Source organism: Gymnodraco acuticeps, unplaced genomic scaffold (genome assembly GCF_902827175.1).
Source record: "Gymnodraco acuticeps unplaced genomic scaffold, fGymAcu1.1, whole genome shotgun sequence".
Lineage (NCBI taxonomy): Eukaryota > Metazoa > Chordata > Actinopteri > Perciformes > Bathydraconidae > Gymnodraco > Gymnodraco acuticeps.
The window spans coordinates 82,995-105,934 of record NW_022989883.1 but is presented as its reverse complement, the minus strand read 5'-3'; the positions used below and the strand labels follow the sequence as shown (position 1 = coordinate 105,934).

At 40.7% G+C, this 22,940-nt stretch overlaps 2 protein-coding genes across 2 annotated transcripts in view; one reads left to right on the top strand and one right to left on the bottom strand.

Moving 5' to 3' along the window:
• The first annotated feature begins 5,048 nt into the window (after positions 1-5,048).
• Positions 5,049-22,940, top strand: part of gucy2c (guanylate cyclase 2C) — a 28,792-nt gene continuing 10,900 nt past the window's right edge. Inside the window, exons 1-17 of the mRNA XM_034198968.1 lie at positions 5,049-5,603; positions 7,181-7,293; positions 10,175-10,242; positions 10,333-10,551; positions 10,650-10,768; positions 11,121-11,220; positions 15,215-15,329; positions 15,418-15,559; positions 16,258-16,343; positions 16,441-16,555; positions 17,760-17,841; positions 18,139-18,232; positions 18,481-18,543; positions 18,640-18,711; positions 18,944-19,048; positions 21,221-21,307; positions 22,170-22,302. Coding sequence (XP_034054859.1) covers positions 5,393-5,603; positions 7,181-7,293; positions 10,175-10,242; positions 10,333-10,551; positions 10,650-10,768; positions 11,121-11,220; positions 15,215-15,329; positions 15,418-15,559; positions 16,258-16,343; positions 16,441-16,555; positions 17,760-17,841; positions 18,139-18,232; positions 18,481-18,543; positions 18,640-18,711; positions 18,944-19,048; positions 21,221-21,307; positions 22,170-22,302 — 1,924 coding nt within the window. The 5' untranslated portion in view covers positions 5,049-5,392. The remainder of the gene's footprint in view (positions 5,604-7,180; positions 7,294-10,174; positions 10,243-10,332; positions 10,552-10,649; positions 10,769-11,120; positions 11,221-15,214; positions 15,330-15,417; positions 15,560-16,257; positions 16,344-16,440; positions 16,556-17,759; positions 17,842-18,138; positions 18,233-18,480; positions 18,544-18,639; positions 18,712-18,943; positions 19,049-21,220; positions 21,308-22,169; positions 22,303-22,940) is intronic.
• The window catches only part of plbd1 (phospholipase B domain containing 1), a 32,916-nt gene continuing 26,539 nt past the window's right edge, over positions 16,564-22,940 (bottom strand). The window contains exon 12 of the mRNA XM_034198986.1: positions 16,564-16,597. The gene's annotated coding sequence lies outside the window, so the exon portion shown is untranslated. The remainder of the gene's footprint in view (positions 16,598-22,940) is intronic.

Genomic DNA, 22,940 nt, shown 5'->3' with positions numbered 1-22,940 from the left:
AAACCAAATGTATTTTATTGTGTTTCTGACTACATCAAATCTCAACTATCATTACCAAGTTTGTTCTGTAAAGTTTGTCTAATTTCACAAGTTAGGTTCTCAAAACTCACATTTATAGGTTTGAGGTTAAAACCATGTTCTGTGAGCTTTGCCTCTTGTATTTCCCACATGTGCAGCAATCTCCTCTCTGGACTTCTTCTTCCTAAAAGTGAGCACCTTGTTTGAATATTGCATCGAAACTCAATTGTAATTAGCATTACAGTAATTGCATGCAAATTATTCAGTTGGTTGTGTTGATTACTGGTTAAAGGCACCGTATTCTGGTTGTTACTGAATCGTTAGCCACCTTGAACATTACCTAGCTAACGCTGCCTTCCAAGAGGGAAAATGTTGCAGACGAAGCACCGACGTTACATCCTTAATCTGAATAATAGTACTTTTGTGTAGCTAAAGTAGGCACATTTGTTATTCTTGTGGCACAACTTTTTTACTTTGTGTGTGTATAACTCAAGACTTAAAGTTAGACAGAAAGTTGCCTTAACATTTGATTTGTCCTAACTTTTAAATGTTTACAGTGTAAGGTTAAGATTTGCTCACATGGATAAATTGAGTTTATGCTTAACAAGTACTTCTTCTAACCTCAGCCTCTTCTTTTATATGTGTGTGTGTGTGTGTGTGTGTGTGTGTGGCCAACATGCCTACCCTGCTGTTTGTGTCTCTGTGAAAGCCTCCATTAAAACAGAGCTCTTATCTACCTTCATACAGAGGGGAAAGTGCTCAGTTGCAACCTTTTTTCCCCGACTAACAATAACAAGCACTGTTAACAGCGTTCAGTTGCTATCAAACAGGCATCATGACACAATAAAACTAAGGGTCTTGTTCCTCTTAACACGTTACCATTTCCTCTGCCTGATAAAATGCCAGGGTGTGTTGGGACGGAAAGCCTCTTCACCTGACAAGGTAATGGGAGTAAATGGCTGTGTGCCCCAAGCCAACCGAGCTATTACGACGTCATACGTGTGTGTTTGTTTAAGACGTTTACAACCCTGTAAGGAAGCTGAGGGATGATGCACTGTACTGGAAAGACAGGAGTTTAGGTTGGAAATATTGTACAAATATGTATAAACATAGTATGTGTTGTGTGTGGAGTCACACGGCGTAGTAATTTAATGGGTTCTGGTGTTAATTGCGACTTTATTGGAGGAAATGAAAAAGCACACTACGAACTTTCATATGTTTTTCTCCATATACTGTACGCAGTAGAGCGTTCATTTAATTTCCAGAGAGCATAAAACTGTGTGAGAAAGACAGTTCAATGGTGTGATTAAGAGTTTGACACCAGCAAGATTTAGGATGGGCAATACAGTGCATTTGTATAAGATGGGTGACAATGGCAAAGACCCGGAAGTTAGCATCGCAAAAGGTCACTTGATAAAAGCAAAAGGACTTTTCTATTGGATTTTGGTGTATTGCAAGAATAATACCTCAAGCAAACACACGTTAATGATACTTACTCGTCACCACTGCTAAGCTAAAAGCGGCTAATTGTATGCATGGTAACGCTTAGTAGTCTAATTTATGACGCATTTCCATTGCAGGGCCTCACTCGGCTTAGTACGGTATAGTTAGGCTTTGTTAGGTAATGTCCCAGATTTTCAAAATGAAAACCAGGGACATTTTGAGTTTTGCGGTCAATATATCATTAACATATCCAATTGTCTTCACTGTTAAAGAAAAAAGGGGGACAATTCTGGTTTAATGTAATTCGAACATTTGAACTGTTGGATACAAACAGAAGGAAGATAGCTCATATATGAGACTTCAAAGGTCTTTTATTTTGAAGCTGTACATCAGATTGTCCTGATTCCCTCTGAGTGACTAGATGGGGTGTCCTGCTATCACCCTGGAGGGAAATAAGTCTTTGATAATTTGACAGTTTTTTATTTATTCTTGTATAAAAACATATATGAGATTTCAAAAGTATTTTATTTTGAAATTCTACATCAGATTGTCCTGATTTTCTCTGAATGACTAGATGGGGTCTCCAGCTATCACCCTGAAGTGAAATAAGTATTTGATTGACTTCGAATGACTCTTTGATTAAATAATAATCAAAATATAGATGGACAATAGATCTAATTTGAGATTTAGATCTTCAGAAAGTCATGTTATTTTTAGAGTGTTGTGAGAAATGTCGAACATCAATTGAAATTAGTCACCCAGTGGAAATGTCAGATGTCTTCATAACTGTATCCTGACATTTTACATTCACTCAGTTATAATGTGGTAGTTATACGTAGTTTGTTTTAAGTTATTATTGATCACATTATATAGTACATCATTCTTAATTTAAGCTCCAGTATATATGAATTTGTTTGGTGTGTTTTTTAGGTAGCCTATATTTCTTATTGACCGAGTAAACGCTTTTATTTTGAAGGCAGTTTTTACAGGCCTCTACCGTAATCCATAGGATATTCGCGCACCGCAATACAACGTGCTTTTGACTGTGTTTTCCGAAGTGGGGGCTGGCTTGACCACAGTCTATTTACCCAGTGTTTCCTGACATGAAACGTTTTATTGCACCTTGCTATGTGTTTTTAACGTATATTAAAAAACGGGGACATTTCAGGGGACAGTTTCAACCGGGGACAGGCCAATACAAACGGGGACTGTCCCCGGAAAACGGGGACGTCTGGTCACCCTATTGTTAGGCCTTGTTAGGACAGACTCACTTTACGCTGCGTTTCCATTACAGTTTAGTAGCTGGGGCAGTAACTATAGTAACGCAGTGTAGGTGGAGCCGTGACGTCATCTTCAATGCGAACCACAGAAAAACAATATCAGCCGTTAGCTGTTAGTTGTTAGCCCTCTGAGCTCACAGCTCCTCGTATCTGTTCAGAAACTAGACAAAAGTTAAACAAGTACAAACCACAGACTATCTGTGTCATGGCGAATACAGTCGCTGGTTTATTTATGTCTGTATCGGCCGTTGTTGTGAGTGTGGACGGTCGGAGCATATACTGCGTTAGCTTAGCCAAGCTACATTTAGAAAACACGCATTTTAAAAGGTTTTTTGGCTGCCGTCTGTCTGCAGACTTGTCAAAGCATTAATTCATGGTTTTTACTAAACGGTGTTAGTATATAGGGAAATAATTGTCCTAGACTCCTAGATATGACGTGCATGACCAACCCTGACGTCTGTTATCTCCTTTAAGGAGATAGGCTGCTTCAGCCATAATGTTGTTGTTCCCATTCTGTGACCGGGCAACCTTAGGTCACAGATGGTTTATTGTTGTGGGTGCACTGGGACACTTCCTTCTTTGTTGTTTGTGTACTCCAAGGTATGAAATCTTCGAGGCCATAAGTGTCGGACGCAAGTAACTCAGTGTTCCCAACTGTTTAGGCTATTTTATCATAATATGTTGATTACCAGTTAAACCAGTTAAATGGGCTAACGAGAGAGAGGCGCTCCAGAATTGACGTGGCAACTCTCCCGTGCAGTCAGATCGTGGCTGCTGTGACTTGTGATGTGAATTCTCCGGCCGAAACTCTAAATAAACCATCAGTGTTTGACATCAAAGCTCCTGCACTTCCCGTGTCTCTTTCCTGAGTCGGTGACTCCCACTGCATTGCTGCTACACAGAAGTTTCCCTTACAACCGGCATCATTTTGAAATGTGTATTACAATTAAATCACGGTCAAATATGTTCATTTTGTTGTAGTTGTAGCCCCCTTGCCAGCGATTCCTTCTTTGTAGTTTAGCATACTCAGCCCGACTCAGCCTGGTTGTTGGCCCGTTAAGAACCTCGATTTTATGGGGCCAGAAAAACTGTGAAATAGTACCCGCTAGCCGGTACTACGCCAAGTGGAAACGCAACCAAAAACGGCTTAAACCGCGCTCCTCGCTGTAGTGGAAATGCGCCATTAGACACTTGTTAGCATACACTGTTTTAAAAAAAGCTTTAGATGTTCACCAGCGGGGTATTTACTGAGGTATTTTATGACAAAGAACAACACGTGAACATCTTTTTAGCTTGTGTTAACCACAGACCTTATGACTATCTTAAATTACTTTGTTACAAGGGAACTAGATGATCTAATATGCTAACTCATATCCAGGTTAGGTCAGGTAAGGTCAGGTTAGGACTTATTCCTGCACCACTCTATTGGCGTCCATGTAGCCATGTCGCTAGCATGGCAAAAAACTGCCAATAAGTATATAAACACAAATGAATGTTAAGTTGATTTTGTAAAGCAGTTATTAGGCAGCATGGTTTTTACCAAACATTTCTCAAACAGAAGTAAATAGTGCATTTGTTGGTGACTATATTCAGATGCTTATTTGGTGAGATACTGCAGCAGAAAGTAAGCTGCCGCACAATTGGTCAAAGCTTTACCAGGGCAATGTAAACAGTGCAATGGTGTGACTCAATTATTTTTTTTACAATGTGAAATAAGTTGGAGCAGCAGAGCCATATTGTGTGTGTTTGGTTTAGTGTTGGAAGGATTAAAGCTGCTTTTCTCCAAATGAGATGACACTGGTTTATGAGTAGCTTGGCCAACACTTTTATAGGCTAAATCCACCCTGCTTTTATAGCAGACACTATTTATCAGCTCCACACAAGCCTTCACTTTTATGGCCTCCTGTCACCTTTGCCCCTCACCCTACATGAGCTTTCCCCCGCCTCTGCTTCGAACAAAGACTCTCTGAACACAACAGATTGGGTAAAAAAAGGCAAAATATCGAATATGTCACATATAGAGTTTATTACCGGTTGACAAATCATGACTGCAATTAATAATACACTTTTATAAATAATAATAAATAATAGCCGGGAAAGATACTTGTGTTTTAATTCTTTAAATTATGGAAAATTACGGACAAATGGTATTTGTGATAATTTTTGTTCTTATCAGACAGGAGATGTAAAACAAATTCTTACAAACACAATGAATTATGATCATTATAAGTTTCTAAGTGAGTCCAGATGGAGTGTGAGAGCTTACTTGCCCTCCCTCCCTCTGACTGGTGCACCGACTGTGACTTGGCTGTCGTTCATTAACGTATGGGTAGACCAGCCTGTAGCAAGGTGGAAGTTTATTGATCTCAGGCTCACACTCAAGGAACAACTGGTGTTAAGACAGCAAGTGTCTTTCGTAGTAAAAGTGGTTGGATCTCAATCAAAGTATCTCTTCTTCTGGATGCTGGACAATCAAGACTTCTGCAAAAGAGTTCACGTCTCTTTCTGGAACCATTTCGTCAATGGAGAGGATCTTTTCCGTCGGACAAATGTAAAAACCTACCTTCAGCCATTTTTTATCTGAACAGGTTGATATATACTGTTTGTCATGTAGAAACGGTGGATAAGACCGTAAAAACTCAAGGAACAAGATGTACAGCTCACACAGTTTACCCTACCTGGGTGTGTTAGTAATGGCGGTGGTCGCCAACAAGATGCTGGAGGAGTGTTTGTCATCAAAGCGTGAGTTCACCATGAATGTTGTGCTTCTGGAGGACGACACTTATGGATGGAGTCGGAAGTTTGTGCAGAGTGCTTTGGAAGCAGCCATCGAAGAGGACAGACAGGAGAACATTAAACATGGTATGGACCGACCCTAACCCTAACCCTATGAAAGGCTGAATGAATCTTACAGAGAATAATCATTTGATACAATTTGGAGCAGCCAAAATGATTAAACCTAATGATAAAGAATCAATCATGACTGTCAGAAGGAATTTACATTTTATGAGAGTTATATCGCTGGACATCAGCTTTAAACCTGGAAGTGATAGCAGCCACTGGAAAACCATTAAAACAGAAGTCAAGGTGGCTGCTTATGAATGTATTAACTAGTTCCTCTGCATACTGTTGAGTGATAAGGCATCAACTGTTGAGTAAATAATAAAATAACTTAATTTAAAACTAAAATCAGGCCCAAATTGTTTTTTTATTAACTTATTTGTTCATAAAAGATCTCATTTGGATTAATGGTTTACTTTAGATGTCATTTTACTTGTCCTTATTTCCTGGATGAACCTTTTTACAGATAAATAACCTTTTAAATGGACTCATAACATTGTTATGCTTTTAAATAAAATTTAGAATGGAGTTATTTACATTTCACAAATACTTTAGGACATGTAGTCGATGTAACAGGATGTTTTCTAGAAGATTTGAACATGGGGCCAAGGCAGGGACATTGGTTTTGTGCAACATTTGAGATATTTCAGTATTAGTGCTGATTTGTACTGACTTTGGTCCTGAACACCAAAGAATACCTTTTTTGAGACAGAACTTTGAGAAACCTAAACTTGATTTGTCTCAACTATTAGCTAGTAACAAGTAGCTGTACAATAACTCAAGAACTCGCTAGATAAAATAGGCAAATGCTAGAAACATTTTTGATTTAAATAAAGAACATTTTGATCAAAGAATAAATAGTAAAGACCTGACATTCAATGATAATCAGTGCTTCACATAATTTCAGTACTACAGTATGGACACATTACACGCAAAGGTAAGGAGGTTTGGTTTGGTACCCAACCATGTGCATTGAGAATTCCCTCTATAAAAACCTTGGAAACCTGACTTTAAAATGTAAACAAAATAAAACAAGAATTTCGAACCTGGCTTTTGAGTCATGAATTACAATTAACACATATTTTATTTGATAATGAGTCGTTTTTATTTGCTATAACTTATTCTTACTTGGATATTTTTGCGCCTGGCTTGCACATTGAAAGAATACACATATGAATAAATCAATGGTGAAGCTGTCTATCAAATATTTGTTTCTAACTGAAGCTAGCTGTTATCATTTGTGCTTAGCTAGGCTAAAAAGCGTCTCAAGAGAATCTCTCTCCTAAATTTAAGAAACTTCCTTTAAAATATTTGGTTTGTTATTGGCAGTACCCAAGTTTCTGAAATAAGCCATACAATGTGTGAAATTCATACCAAAAATAAGGTCATAGGCTAGTCTTCTTATCATCAAATTAAACTAATATATTATTTCTCGCTGCTGCTGTAAATGTCATTTTAGATAATTGTTGATGACAAATCAAAGGTGGTATTTGGACCAGTGGCAGCTTGATTCAGTGTAATTTAATCTTGACGGCCATAAGAGATTAATGAGTTCAATTTTAATATTAATCACTCTTATCTTCTTTCCATTCCCGAAGGTTTAAACTTCACGTTGACAGCAAACTACAACGGGTTCAACACCACTGTGTACAACCGGCAGGGCTGTGGCAGCAGCACCTGTGAGGGAGTGGCGATACTCAAATTACTGCATGTGAGTGGTCAAAAGATGTCAAATTCGACTGTTGAATACCAAGGATGAGATGCATTAAAGGTCCCTTATTATTATACTGTTTTTCATCAATATATTATAGGTCTCAGATATATACAAAACATGTCTCTGAAGTGTTTGGCTCCAAACACCAAACAGATCATTGCACCGTCCCATAATCCCCTCTGTTTCAGCCCTGTTTCCAAAGTGCTGATTCTCTGTCTGTTACTTTAGATGAAAATAAGGAGCCCCTCCCCACGCCCCTCAGAGAGAGATTTGGTTACAAAGAACACAATGGTGCTCTAGGAGGAGATTCAGGTGATAAGGTGGGGGGGGGGGGGGGTTACCTTGGTTGCTGATGGGCTAATGGTTACACAAGCCAAAACTTCGTTATGACATCATAAAGTGGCCAAAATCTGATCAGCTCATTTTCAGACAGCTTTTTTATATAAATGGATCAGGACAAAAAGAGAGAGAATCTTTTTTCCTGAAACTTTCAGAATCTCTTTCCACATGTTGATGTAGAAAATACATGACAAAGTGGATTTTCCATAATAGGAGACATTTAAGAGGTTGTCTTTTGGTGCATTCATTGAGGCCAATTTATCATAAGTTTCTGCAGTAAAAACGCTTAAAGGTAAAGACTCACTGAGAGATTTAAAAATGTTGCAAGGACAATTTGGTACCTGAAAACAAGAAACCAGAACCTCAATCTGTTATTCTGTGTTTCCTTTTACCGTTGTCCTCTTCGTCCTTGGAAAATCTCATTGTTAACAAGTGAGCTACTGTTGATGGTGATAAGATCAAGGGATTAAACTTTGCTATGTTCATACTGGAGGCTGTGGCTTAATGCTCGATAACAATTTCCCTTGTATAATGTGAGCGCGGAGCGCGTGGAATGTTTTAGTGACCAGGGCTGGTTCTAGACAATTTGCTGCCCTAGGCGAGATTTTATATATAAAGAATAAATGAAAAATCTCTACAAAAGACAAATACACTACAAAAACAGAAATGTATTGACATAGCTAATATACGTCAAAATGGCTTCAAATGTATTCAGTATTGTATGAACATGTTTGAATTGGAGGGGTGGACATCACATCCTCTAGGGGGGTCCGGGGGTATGCCCCTCGAGAAGATTTTTGAACATTTTAAAGTAAAATGCTTCAATCTGGTGCACTTTGAGCACACAATTACTAGAGACCTGATCTAGGGTGTACAACTCTAAAACACCCATATGAGAAAGATCGGTTTACATTTTAATAATCAAATAAATATGTGAACATAACCAATAACCTACCATAGCCAATAACAAATAAATGTAACTTATTTTATTTTCTAGAAATATCTCATGAACTTCCCCACTCAATCTATCAAGACCCGAGCAGTTCTACCAGAAGTACACGGTTAAAGGCACAGGCCGGCGCATGCCGCCAATGGAATCCCTTGTCCTATGACCTTTGACCCCCCAATGTATCAGTGAAGAGACACATGTGCCAGCTCCTTATTAGAATAGTATTTCTTCTCTTCTCTGAGAAACAAGGGTACGAAAAAAAAAAGATCAGCCAGAAACAGAGGAAAAGAGGCACAACGAAACTACGTAAATGCACTCTCCTAAATATTAAACGAGTAAGAGATGAAGAAACACAAAGCCAGAAATTGAAATGAACAGGCCTGCTTGTGCTTACCCTAGAATCGGGTGTAGATTATGAAGAGGGGATATGGGATACTAGTGAAGAGGGATAAAAGTGAAAAGGCCCAATTTACTAAACGTAACAGCACTCTCCAAAGAGACAGAAAATCAAAGTATACGCCGAGAGGCACAACGAAACTACGTAAATGCACTCCCCCGTTTAAATTAGTACGAAGGAACAGGGGTGAAAAACTAAACTAATCAAAAGTAGGAAATGGGAAGGCCTAAGAACCCTCCTAGATTAAGTTTAAAGGAAAGAACTGGGGAACAAAAAAGTACAGGAGGAAAGGCCCAACGAGTCAACGTCAACACACTCTCCTAGAATAGTTCAAGGTAAATGGGGTAGGAAGAATATAGCAGGAAACAGAGCTGAAAAGGCGTCCGAGAACGCTTTCCTTCTAGACCAGGGTGAAATTGTAGGACAAGAAACAGAGAATAAAAAATAATCTTATTCATATCTTATTTTACCTTAACATTTATTTATTTATGCATATTTTTGTATCTCTCCAACTTTAAACGATATTTTGGTTTACTGTCCTATAGTATACATTGGAATTATTTCAAACCTGTTTTTATTTATCCTAATAGTTATAAAGGAGTGCCTTGGAAATATGTGTTTACATAATTTGTGGTCAAAACGTTTGAGACCCACTGAGATAACTTAGACTAAAGTTAACTATCTAAACACTCAGAGAGTCCTTTACCTCACAGAGCCTCTCAGTCTGACAGGAGAGCTCTCCTCCACCCTGGTTGTAGAAACATCTACTTCTTATATCCGTTAGCGCAGCCAAAAATCGGCCCTGCCTAGTACATACAGTGGCAATGTCTCAAGATTTAGCAAAAATACACCTTTATTGAACATACAGTAACACAATACTACAAATCCACATAACAAACAATCAAAAATGAAAAAGGGTCGCCACTTATTATATTTCAGCAGCAGCGATGCACCGCCACTATTTGTATGGGGAAACACTGATATTAGTTGAAGAGGCCCTATTATGCTTTTTTGGGGGTTTTCCCTTACCTGTAGTGTGTTCTATAAGTTTTTGTGCATGTAAATGGTCTCCTAAGGCTAAAATCCCAAAGTGTCCCTGAAACTCCTCCATTGGACTCCTTTGATTACATCTGTAATATAGTGACATCACTTATAAGGCCTTTTTGATGACAGAATTATGTATCTTTCTGCAGAATATGGGTGAAGTTGGATGCGTCATGCTGGGGCCTTCTTGCACTTATGCCACCTTCCAGTTAGTGGAGTGAGTATGACTGTTTCTTTTTGATTATCCACCATCAAAGAACTTTTTTGATGTTTTACTTTTAAACCCCCCTCCTGTTATCCACCTCAGTGATGAGATTGGTTTGAGCCTGAGCATTCCCGTCATCTCAGCTGGGAGCTTCGGCCTCTCCTGTGACTATAAATCCAAACTGACCCGAATTCTGCCTCCGGCTCGCAAGATCGCAGACTTTTTCATCAACTTCCTGAAGGAAACGTTGGATTTTAAGTATCCTTGGGAGCAAGTCTATGTCTACAAGAAACCCATCAACGTATCTGAGGACTGCTTCTGGTGGGACAACACAGTTTATCAGATTGACTTTTGTCGGATCATTCAGCGCTGCAGCATGTGTACATCTTTTTAATTTTGCGTCCTTGCTTTTATCACAGGTATATCAATGCATTGGAAGCTCCCTCTGCCAGGTTTGCCTCACAGACATCCAGAGAGATGCTGCGTGGGGAGGTGGAACTGAAGAAAGCACTTAACGCTAAGAAAAGACACAGCAACAGTGAGTATTTGTTAAAGTTACACCATAATGCATGAAGTATTTCCGCTTGAGATTCAACAAAACTTGCAAACCAAATGTCGACCTCAAAGGCAAATGTTAAAAATCCCCTACAGATTAATTGAATGATGTATAAATACTTCCCTATGTATGGTTTAGCAAGATTTAACAAGAACATAATCGGTAAAAAACACTTCTAGTGACAAGGATTGCAAAGACAAGTCAGGATATTCATGAAATTGAGACATTTAAGGGATATTTTGAGGTAGTGTCCTTATTTGCTACCCCTAAATGCACATGTGTAAAGCTTAAACATACCCTTTCTGTCATAATGAAACTGGTTTATTTATCTCAGTTTTCATCCTATGTGGGAGCCCTGACGACGTTATTTCAATAAAGGGGAAGATGGGCCCGATGGATCCGGACATCATGTTCATTCTCATCGATATTTACAAGTAAGCACATCTACTTCATGAGTATGTTCAGTGTCGGCCCCTCTGTTGTTTCCCCGACTCAGATTGCAAGGAATCTGGGTGTGACCCTAGATAACAAACTGTCCTTCACTGCAAACATCGCTGCAACAACCCGCTGCTGCAGATACACTCTTTACATCAGGAGGATACGTCCCCTCCTGACCCAGAAAACAACGCAGGTTCTGGCCCAGGCTCTCGTCATCTCACGCCTAGACTACTGCAACTCCCTCCTGGCTGGTCTACCTGCATGTGCCATCCGGCCTCTGCAGCTCATCCAGAATGCAGCGGCTGGTCTGGTCTTCAACCTTCCTAAATTCTCCCACACCACGCCGCTCCTCCGCTCCCTTCACCGGCTTCCAGTAACTGCTAGAATCCACTTCAAGACAATGGTACTTGCGTACCATGCTGCGAATGGATCTGGCCCTTCCTACATCCAGGACATGGTTAAACTGTACACCCCAGCACGTGCACTCCACTCTGCATCAGCCAAACAGCTCGCTGCACCCTCACTGCGAGGCAGAGTCCTGAATCGGGTCGGGTCCCCGCGGGTACCCGACGGGTGACCCGCAGAAAAGGTGATTCGCGGGTGGTATTTTTTCAAACGCTTTTTTCCGGGTTCGGTTCTGGGTAAAACAAAGATGATGCGGGTCGGGTCGCGGGTATTGCATAATAAATATATTAAAATAATAATAATTTAGTTTAATGTTTAAAATCCTCAGACCTCTCCCCCGCAGGACTGCGCATAATCATAACCTCTGCAGCGCATCAATCTGCTGCTGTGCGCGCCACATTCGAAATGGCTGAGGTGAAGCTCTCTAGCGGAGAATACAGCATTTTCAATAACACTTCCTCAAGAGCGAAATCCAACATCTGGGAGGCTTTTGGTGTCATCCTAGATGGAGGAAAGAACCAACATCCCACGCTTTTTGAGACAAATATGCAACTGCGTGTGTTAATTGCACGTTTTCACTGCTCATATGCGGGTTCGGGTCGGGTTGCGGATCTTGTGCCGACGGGTCGGGTCGGGTTGCGGAACTAATTGGCAATATGTGCGGGTAGCGGGGCGGGTTCGGTATTGCACGTCGCGGGTGCGGGGCGGGAGCGGGTCTTGAAAATCAGACCCGTGCAGGACTCTGCTGCGAGGGGGACCCAAGTTCCCATCAGCAAAAACACGTGGGTTTGCTATCCTGGCTCCAAAATAGTGGAATGAGCTCCCCATTGACATCAGGACAGCAGATAGCTTACACATCTTCCGGCGCAGACTGAAAACTCATCTCTTTCGACTCCACTTCGAGCGATAGAACTATTAACAAAGCACTTATATACTAATAAAGGACTGGCTTATCTAAAGCCAGTTGAGTAGCACTTGAAATGTTTTGGCTCTATGAAGCCTGATGTACTTATATGATTCTGTTTTCTTCAAGTTTGTATCTTCTTGGTCGAATGCACTTATTGTAAGTCGCTTTGGATAAAAGCGTCAGCTAAATGAAATGTAATGCAATGTGTTAAAAAAGACTTCTGAATTGATGGTAAAACCTTTTTTCTTCGGCAAGTAAAGATGTAGCACAATGCCACCTGTTGAAGCCATTTTGCATTTCTATCTTATTTCTATTTATAATAAAATATTATTGTGAAGCTGACAATTGAGCAGCCCAGACCAAGCAAGGAGGCAGAGGCAGCACGTCCCAAATATAACCCGGTGTGGGCATTTATTACAGCATGAACACAATACACAGCCTCAATCCTGCTGCTGCTGTTCATGTGGGCACAGCCTGCAGCCACCAGGATCTCACACACACACTACCAGCCTCAAAACAGACAGGGCAACAGACCCTAAATACACACACTAATCAGCAATTCGACACAGGTGGGGGGGAGGAGACAACACAGGGCACCAGGTGCACACAATCAACAGCCACATACATGGGGGAAGGGGAACACTTTTAACATGAAACCAGGAAACAGAGACAGACAAACTATAATTACATATATTCCCATGCTTCCTGTGCAATGTTTTTAGTGCTATATTACCCGTAACGGAGGCCGAGATCTATGGGCCCAGAGATCACCTCCGTTACATTTCCTTACCCCTCTCCCCAGGAAATAAAATGTCTTAGGAATCTTGGCTTCCTCAGGGGGGGCCGTGAAGTCGAAAAGAAGCTTCCCTTTCTTCCTCTCCATGCACTCCTGCTGGTTCTGCGGTCTGACACGCTCTCTCTCCTGACGGACCTTCTCGGCTATCTTTGCCATCCGCATTTTGCGCTTCAGTTTTTCCCGCTTCTTCCTGCGTCGGAGGTGCCGGTAAACGTGGAACTCCCCGCTGCCTGCACCGGTGCTGGAACCCATCACCTCCCGGACGAACTCCGGAGTTTTGGCAATTATCAAAAGCTGCGACTCCTTTCCTCCAGGTTTCCTTGGCTTGTTATTCTTCTGAGTGTGCGCCGCCATCTTTCCAACCGTTCTCAATGCTTCTGCCTTCCTCTCTTCTTCCCTCTGTAACCAGAGCTGCTGCTCTTTCTGCTCTTGCACCAATCTCTGGTTCTCCGCCAGGATCTCTGATGCCTCAGCGGCAGAGCCAGCGCCCGTCGAGCCTCCAGCCAATCTGCCGTCCTGCCTCCGGAGTCTCCGTTCCTCTTCCCGTGCGAACTGCTGCTCACCGGCTGCCTGAAGCTGCAGGAGTGACCTCATCCTCTCCCGCAGTTCCTCCATCACTCTCACCTCCTCACTTGGTCAATCCCACTTCTGACACCAATTGTGAAGCTGACAATTGAGCGGCCCAGACCAAGCAAGGAGGCAGAGGCAGCACGTCCCAAATATAACCCGGTGTGGGCATTTATTACAGCATGAACACAATACACACAGCCTCAATCCTGCTGCTGCTGTTCATGTGGGCACAGCCTGCAGCCACCAGGATCTCACACACACTACCAGCCTCAAAACAGACAGGGCAACAGACCCTAAATACACACACTAATCAGCAATTCGACACAGGTGGGGGGGGGAGGAGACAACACAGGGCACCAGGTGCACACAATCAACAGCCACAGACATGGGGGAACACTTTTAACATGAAACCAGGAAACAGAGACAGACAAACTATAATTACATATATTCCCATGCTTCCTGTGCAATGTTTTTAGTGCTATATTACCCGTAACGGAGGCCGAGATCTATGGGCCCAGAGATCACCTCCGTTACAATTATGAATGTTTTGTATATGTTTTATTATTTATATGTATTGAGCTCCTTCGCATCTACACTCCCTCTCGTGATCTCCGATCCTCCTCTGCCTTCCAACTCACTGTACCTTCTGCCCGCCTGACCACCATGGGGTCAAGAGCCTTCAACCACTCTGCCCCCCGTCTCTGGAACTCTCTCCCACAAGACATCCGCAATATGGACTCACTCTCAACCTTCAAATCCAGCCTGAAAACACACCTTTTTAAACTGGCGTATTCAATACCTTAATTCTGCTAAACTGATTGTTGTTTTTAAGTCTTTGTTTTTGAAGTCTTTGTTTTTGAAGTCTTGTATTACTGTGTGATCTTCTTTGTTGCTTGTTTTTAATTATGCTCTGTAAGGTGTCCTTGAGAGCTTTGAAAGGCGCCCATAAATAAAATGCATTATCATTATTATTATTATTATTGTTTTTGATTGATGTCGACCATCAATGTATTATTATGGTGACGTCACATAGGCGTGGTTTTGGCCCTATAATAGACGACAGGTGACAGGTGCTCACGATGAGTGGAAGGCAAACAATTTATTAACCGCACAATAGAGACCGCATTGTGAAATCTGAATGAGTAAATGTACCCAAGATATACGCCGTATGGCTTCAAATCTTTAGAGAGTTTAGAGTTTTGTTTAGTATTTTGTCAGTTTTTCTTTAAATAAACGGTGATGTCTGATCATTAATGTGGATGCGCGTAGATTTTTCTAACACCACCCTTTACCTTACTTTACCTTCCTGTAGCCCGGAGTATTACCTCAACACAACATCTATAAAGGCCATGCAAGATGTTGTGGTTGTCACTCTGCCACCGAGGAACTACACGTCTGGATCTCATATGGATCAATACAACGACACGGTGAGCAGCGTTTTTACTAAACACTGCGAATAGAAAAAAGTTACCGAATTGTTTGATGTTATTGTGAGTTTTTCTATTTCATGGGCAGATTAACGACTACGTGGCTGGGTATCATGACGGGGCCTTGCTGTTTGGCAAAGTGCTCAGAGAGACGATGCTGGATCAGCGCGATCACAGAATCTACGATGTGCCTCTGAGTGACAACCCTTTTGGAAACACCTCTTTTTACGGTGTGTATATGATTAGTGACAACTCGAGGTTAGAAAAGACAATGGGGGACAGAAATGTAATGCAGGAGAAATGTAATATACTAGTTTTGCAGTTCTTCTGCCCCTGTGTAAAAGCAAGATTCAACCGTCAATACTACATTAGTTGAATTGCAAACTAATTTAGGTTGCAGGAAGTAATGATCAGACCTTCGTATCCTTCCACATGTCAGGGTACTGGCCCTTTTACAACAGCCAGACATCCAGGATGGTCTGAGGCTCTGGAGATTATATATTGCAATTTTTCATATTTTTCTAGGCGGAGTTTGTTAAAAGACAGTGCCTGTAAATGCTTAAAAGTGACACAGAACTTACAGACAAAGTGAAATGGTGGACTGCTTTCTAGTACATCTCCACTTGTACTGCTTACTAATTTTTTTAAAAGTTAAATGTTGGGGCTGCAACTGTTAGGGGAACTATTTGATAACGTCAAGGCCAGAGCTAGAGATCCATAGCACAACTTGCAACACTTCTGATGTTAAGTTTCATGAGTTTTCGAGAACTTCCTGCAAATTGAAAATGCTATTTAGTGTATTATGTATTGGCATCTGTTTTGATAATCGAGTATTGTAATCAATTACATAATATTATATTGTAACTATGGCATTTCCAGAAAAAAACTAATATTGTCTTTTTTGTATATGTGTATTTGCTTCCAACAGGTATGGGAGGACACTATGTGATCGATGAGTACGGTGACAGAGATGTTAACTTCTCTATGATTTACACATCAACTGAAACTGGCATGGTAAGGCGATTTCCATTCAGCCTTTATCAGTAACTTACTTTACCCTTTTCTCCTATTTATCTTTTTTTTAATACTTGTATTTGGTCTTTTTCTCCAGTACGAAACCCTGTTACTGTTTGACACTTCACGAAATAAAACCATAGTGATTGACCAAAACCCCACCCTGCGCTGGCATGGTCGCCTGCCTAATGACAAGCCAAAAACCCCAGATGGTAATAAACACACACACACACACACACACACACACACACACACTACAAATGATGTAGAGGTAGTGTGCAAGCGTGTTTTTATTTTAAATTATTCCAATTTATTCTAGAGAACAAAAAGATCTTGATCAAGTTGTTTTTTAAATAAACTTAAAAATCTCTTAAATTGACTAGATTTTCCAAGGCTTATATTAAAGGCTTTCTCAATGCCAGTGTGTATCTGTTTGATTGAGTAATTTCTCAAATAGGTTTTCTCCTGCAAGGTTGATAACACCATTAGCCGCGTTCACACCGCAGTACTTTTCCCACTTTAGTTCCGAAGAGCCGGAACAAAAATTAGTTAATCAGAACCTTTTGTACCCCCTTTTCCGTCCCTGCTAGTGGGAGAAAAAGGTTCCTATGTCTGATTGGCTGGGCGGATTGCAAACCACGCCCCGTAAAACTCCCAAAAAGTGTTGTGAAGCCGCCATTTTATTATCCTCGCATTAGCATTATTAGCATTAGCATTAGCTAATCATCTACTGAAGCCAGTCCCCAACTCCGGGGACTTCCAGCCGGGGACTTCGGGTAGCAGTATACGCCGTGAAGTTGTAAACCCAAAGCAGAAGAAGAAGTGACGTCAGCGGCTTCATTTGCCTGACGGCCCGTCCACACAGCGGCGTGCGTTGACGCTTGCCGGCGGGCGTGTCTGACACTCGACCAACAACCAATCATATGAATCTCCCGCCCCTGACACACAAGCAGCGGTTTGATTGGCTAGAGCTTGTACTGGCATATGATTCGATTGGCTGACGCTTCTGCCGAGGCGTCAAAAGTTGAACATTGCTCAACTTTTGCAGCGAGCCACGCCAGCAACGCTCCACGTCGCTTCCCACGATGCAGTTCGGCTAAAAGTGACGTCACCCCATTCAAAGTGAATGGGCCGAAGCGTTGGAAGCTTCAACGCACGCCGCTGTGTGGACGGGCCGTAATCCTCCCCCAGGGACTTATTCCGGTGTGAACGCGATCTGTACTTAGTTTATGAGAACTAAAGAGTTCTCATGAACTAAGTTCTCAAGAACCTTTGTGGGAAAAGTACTGCGATGTGAATGCGCCTATTCAGGTCTCTTAGATATAAGTTAGAAATATAGTGTAATTTCACTGTCATCAATGTATTCATGATATGACTGTATGCTTTTCGGTCATAACACGTTGTGTGTGCTTCCAGGTTTGGATATGCAGGATGTGATTGTGATCGTTCTGAGTCTCAGTGTTGTCGCGGTAACGGCCATCGCTCTCATCTTCTACAGGTAAACAGCCGACATGCTTGACAGCTGTTTTACACATGTTGTATCAATAAAGTTGAATTTGACAAGACAAATCATCAGTTAGCTGCATTAAGTACAAGATAGATTAGTTCTTAATAAAATGTTTTTCGAATCAGTGACATAAAGTTATTGACAGTGGAGCAACAAAGGCCAATTTTAATTGATTTAATTGAGCTGAAACACCAAAATAATCAGCGTTTTTTTCATGTTTGCATTTGTGTGTCCTCTTTACCCCCGTCCTGATTCTGTTTGTATGTACTATTTGTTTTTTAATGTTAGACAGAACAGGAAAGTGCGTCTTTTGCAAAAGAAGTGGTCTCACATAAACCCGCTTCTGATTAGTCCACTGGATGAGAAGGAGGTGTCTCTGAAGGTAAACATCAATCAGCTGTTTCCTACGTCCAGTAAGAGAAGGACACACAATTAGATAGTTGCATGTTTGTGATCAACAGTTTTGTAAACATTTGGAGTTATTTTTCTGATTTCCTACCCCTACCTTGTGGTAAAATTATATTTTCATCCTCCTGGCCTTAGCAGAAAGGGGGGTCCTCACAACGTAGTTTGGGTTGATGGTCCTCACAATTGTAGCAAAACATGTATGTGTGTGCATGAATGTAACAGATCGATGAAGATAAGAGGAAAGACAGCACGTTCTTCAACCATCGTGGCCGCTATGACAAGAAGGTACGATCAAAAGCCATTTTGATTTGTAAAAACAAAGAAATAATTAAGTATTTTCACTCAGTGTTAATGTATGTCTTATTCCTCTATATTTTTTAGCCTGTTATCCTGAAAGAGATGAAACAAACAGACGGAGACTTCACAGAGGAACAAAGGATTGAGCTAAACACTGTAAGACACCAATTTATTATACCTCTTTTTAATACCTCAAACACTTTTTGGTCCACCCACCTGCACCTTTTTCTCCACTTGTAGCTCAACATAATATATTGATCTTTGTCCTAATGATAAATAAGAATGTGAATGAGGGAGCATTTGTATTATTGTAAATGATGCATGACTGCCATTTGAGCTGCCTATAACCCCTTAATTTTCTCCTCACTTCCATATCTTCATGTTTCAGCTGCTACGGATAGATTACTACAACCTGACCAAGTTCTACGGCACGGTGAAGTTTGAGTACGGCGTTTTTGGAGTGTTTGAGCTCTGTCAGAGGGGCTCACTCAGGGTAAGAGCAGACCATCACTAACACTTACTTTCCCTGCATATCATATCCTGATAGAATAATAATAAAGCTTTTTTTGTACAGCACTTTTCATTTACAGGATGCAGCTAAAAGGGATTCAACAATAAGGCATAAAGAATTATACAAACCAAAAATAGGACATTAGATTCAGGTCAAACGCTAAAACACAAGTACAAATATTTTTTCTGGAGATCCACACATTTGATATAGTTTAACTAAGCGCCTTCTTTAATTAAATATCTTGAACATGATTCCAAATAGTCGTATCAGGTTGTATACCTTAGTTTGAGCTCTATTGCTACATGTTATCAGCAGCAAAATCCACAAAAGAGTCCAAAAATTCAGGATCCATGTGTCAAAAGATAACTATTACATTTATTTATTAAAATACACATGACTTATATGTAGATATATAAGCCTGGTGGATTTATAGGTGTATTTTGTTTTGTCTTGTTGTCATAGTAGCTGTTATTGTGTCTTACTTTATTGTATCTTCTTCCTTTTTATTATCTCTTTGTCATTCAACTTCCTCTTTTATTACCTTTTTTAATCTTTTTGACCTCCTTTGTGAATGGTGGTGCACTGCTTTCGATCGTATACTCTTGTGCAATGTTGATCTGACTTTTCTCAACGTTAAATCACTACAGTAGGCTGCATGTGGTTTATGACTTTACTGTTTTTTGATAAGTCATGGAGACACAGTTTAAAGAGCATGTGACAGCCTCCCAACAACTATGGTGCAATGAAATATTGGGCTACTAGTAATCTCGAACCGTCAGTTTAAAAAAGAAAAAGCGATACCGTTCCGATAAATATCAATAATTCCGAACATCGCGGGGAAATTCCTTCGACTCATTTTTAAGTTTTGGGGGAAGCCGGAAGTGACGTCTATGCGGGAACGCTTCACTGTGCGGCGAGAGAGCCAAACACGGACAAAGTGTGTTGTCATGCGTAGAAATGGTCAATTACTGAGTTTAGGCACGTTAATAACGTTTTAATGAAGTTGACTATAGTATATTCATATTTGTCAGTGCTTTCATGTCAATTCGGCGAACATAAACATAAATGATCGTGGTGAAGATGATGATTACATTAGGATTAAAAATCGGTAGTGAGAGCTACTGAATTTCCTCCCGTAGGATGTGATATAAAAACAAATCGATTATTTTTGTAGTTGTAAACTCAAGTGGATGAAACTACATTTATTCGTGCTTTCATGTCAATTCGGCGAACATATGATACATTAAATGATCGTGAGGATGATGATTTAAAAATCGTTTGTTTGAGCCGGTCTGCATTTCCTGATGAGAAAACAAACCGATGCTTTTTGTAGTTGTAGTACACCAACATGGATTAAACGTGTGGTTTTTTTACCACAATGTTGGGGAAATTAATGGATAAAATGCACAGATTATTATTATTATTATTCCCACTCCGATCGGGACACTAGGTCCACCGTTTCCCCGCAGCGAGGCTCCCCCCGTTGACAGTTTACGTGGGCTGGGCTGGGTGCAGTGGCGGACTGGCCATCGGGACGAATCCCGATGGGCCGATACCGAAGTGGGTCACTAGCACATCCCCCACTCCCCCCGTTGAGAATTTACTAGCGCTACCGAAGTGGGCCGGTCGAGAGTCCCGGGAAGATTTTTAGTCCCAGTCCACCACTGGCTACATGACCGTTTGATCGCCCATATTGACGCACCTAATTCCTAAACTTCTAACAGATACAACATAAACCGATCCTTCAGCCTCATATGAGCTCTCAGACACGTTCAAAATTAAACTGTCATCGCTGTCTGAGCTTGCTGCTGTGTGCGCCATCGTGCGTTTACATGCAGATGCTGGGATCCTGAACGGTGCAGCTGGAGCGCTGTGCCCGCAATGACGTCACACATAATTTGGCGGGACTTGAAGAATCCCGAGAAGATCCAGAATATGGTCAACATTGAAGGGCAGATTAATGGTTATCAAAGTACAAATATCCAAAATCAGTTCAGTAACGGTTTTCAAGGGGACAATATTTACTCAAATTGATGTGTTTGGATGATGGGGGAAACTCGTGTCACAGGCTCTTTAAGGAGCACTTAAAGGATGTTAAATGCACATAATGAGATAAAAAATGAACTTCTTTATCCGTTTTTTTTTCTGCCGCAGTACATTCTGAATGACAGGATCTCCTACCCAGATGAAACCTTCATGGACATGGAGTTTAAGATATCAGTCATGTATGACATAGCAAAGGTATTGCCTGTTTTTTTTTGTTTGTAATTCACTAAACTGGATCTAAAAGGGAAAAAATACCAGTTCCGCATAATTTTCTGTCAGACGAAACACACTTTTATCTAATTTTATTCTGCAGTATCTTCCAAGTGGCCTGATTTATTTAGTTTAATGTGTTTTAAGGATACAAATGTGTGTACTTTTACTTAACCTTCATGCATTTCAAGGAGAGTTAAGTGATACAACAAGTGGTGGCATATAATGAAGTACTCAAGTTCTGTACAATTTTAAGATACTTGTACTTTTAGGCCTGTGTATTTTTTGTATTCTCTTTATAAGAGTTATTTGTTTCTTATTAGAGGTTAACAGTTTTATAATGTAATAAATAATAAATGCAAAAAAACTGTAGTTTTTGTCTATGATATAACAGTAAATACAACTTTATAAGCTATCAAATATGTTTTGCGGCTCCAGACAAAACAAATTGTTGGAAAAGGGGGCAAAATGGCTCTTTTGGTCCAAAAGGTTGCAGACCCCTGGGTTAAGACATCAAGCAGCAGTATATGAAGTAATTCAAATAAGCTCCACTTTTACTTGCTGTTATAAACACATTGATGCATTAATAATCATAATTCAGAAATGTAATATATATGGTTTAATCCACTAGGCGTTCTTTGAAGTCAATACTTTTAGACTTCTACTTAAGTAAGATTTTTGAATGCAGGTCTTTTACTTGGAAAAAATAACTTAGACACTTCAGTATTACTACTTTCACTTAAGTAAGAGCTCTGAGTACTGATTCTATCACTGGATACAAGACATGCCAACTCTGTGTAACCATCTTGGTCCGTTCTCTCTTCTACTTGCTTTATATCTTCTTTAGGGCATGTCATATCTCCACTCCAGTAACATCGAGGTCCACGGTCGCCTCAAGTCCACCAAATGTGTGGTCGACAACCGCATGGTGGTGAAGATCACTGACTTTGGCTGTCACACCATCCTGAGTCCAGGCAGAGGTGAGAAAAACGGTTTCATCCTCATTGAGGTCGACTATATAGGTCACCTATTATGCAAAATCCACTTTTTCCTGTCTTTTATACATCACCATGTGTCCCCTCTGTGTAAAGAGATTCTGAAAGTTTCAGGAAAAAGATTCGCTCACTTTTTGTCCTGATCCATTTCTATAAAAACCTGTCTGAAAACGAGCTCATCAGATTTTGGCCACTTTATGATGTCATAATGGTCTTTTGTCTTGTGTAACCATTAGCCAATCACCAACCAAGGTAACCCCCCCCACCTTATCACCTGAATCTCCTCCTAGAGCACCATTAGCCGCGTTCACACCGGAGTATTTTTCCCCGTACTTTTCGCGTTTAGTTCCATTAGTACCCCTTATGTCGCGTTCACACCAAAAAGAGTACTTCAAGCCGGAAACTTTTACCCCCATTTTTAGTGCCTGCTGAGTGATGGTACTTTCCTGGGGGAAAAAAGTGCCCCAGTTCTGATTGGCTGGGCGAATTGCAAACCACACCCTGTAAAACTCTGAAATGTTTTGTAGAGCCGCCATTTTATTATCCTCGCATTAGCATTATTAGCATTAGCATTCGCCCAGCGCACAAATGCAGAGAGACTAAATTATGGCAACACAAAATAA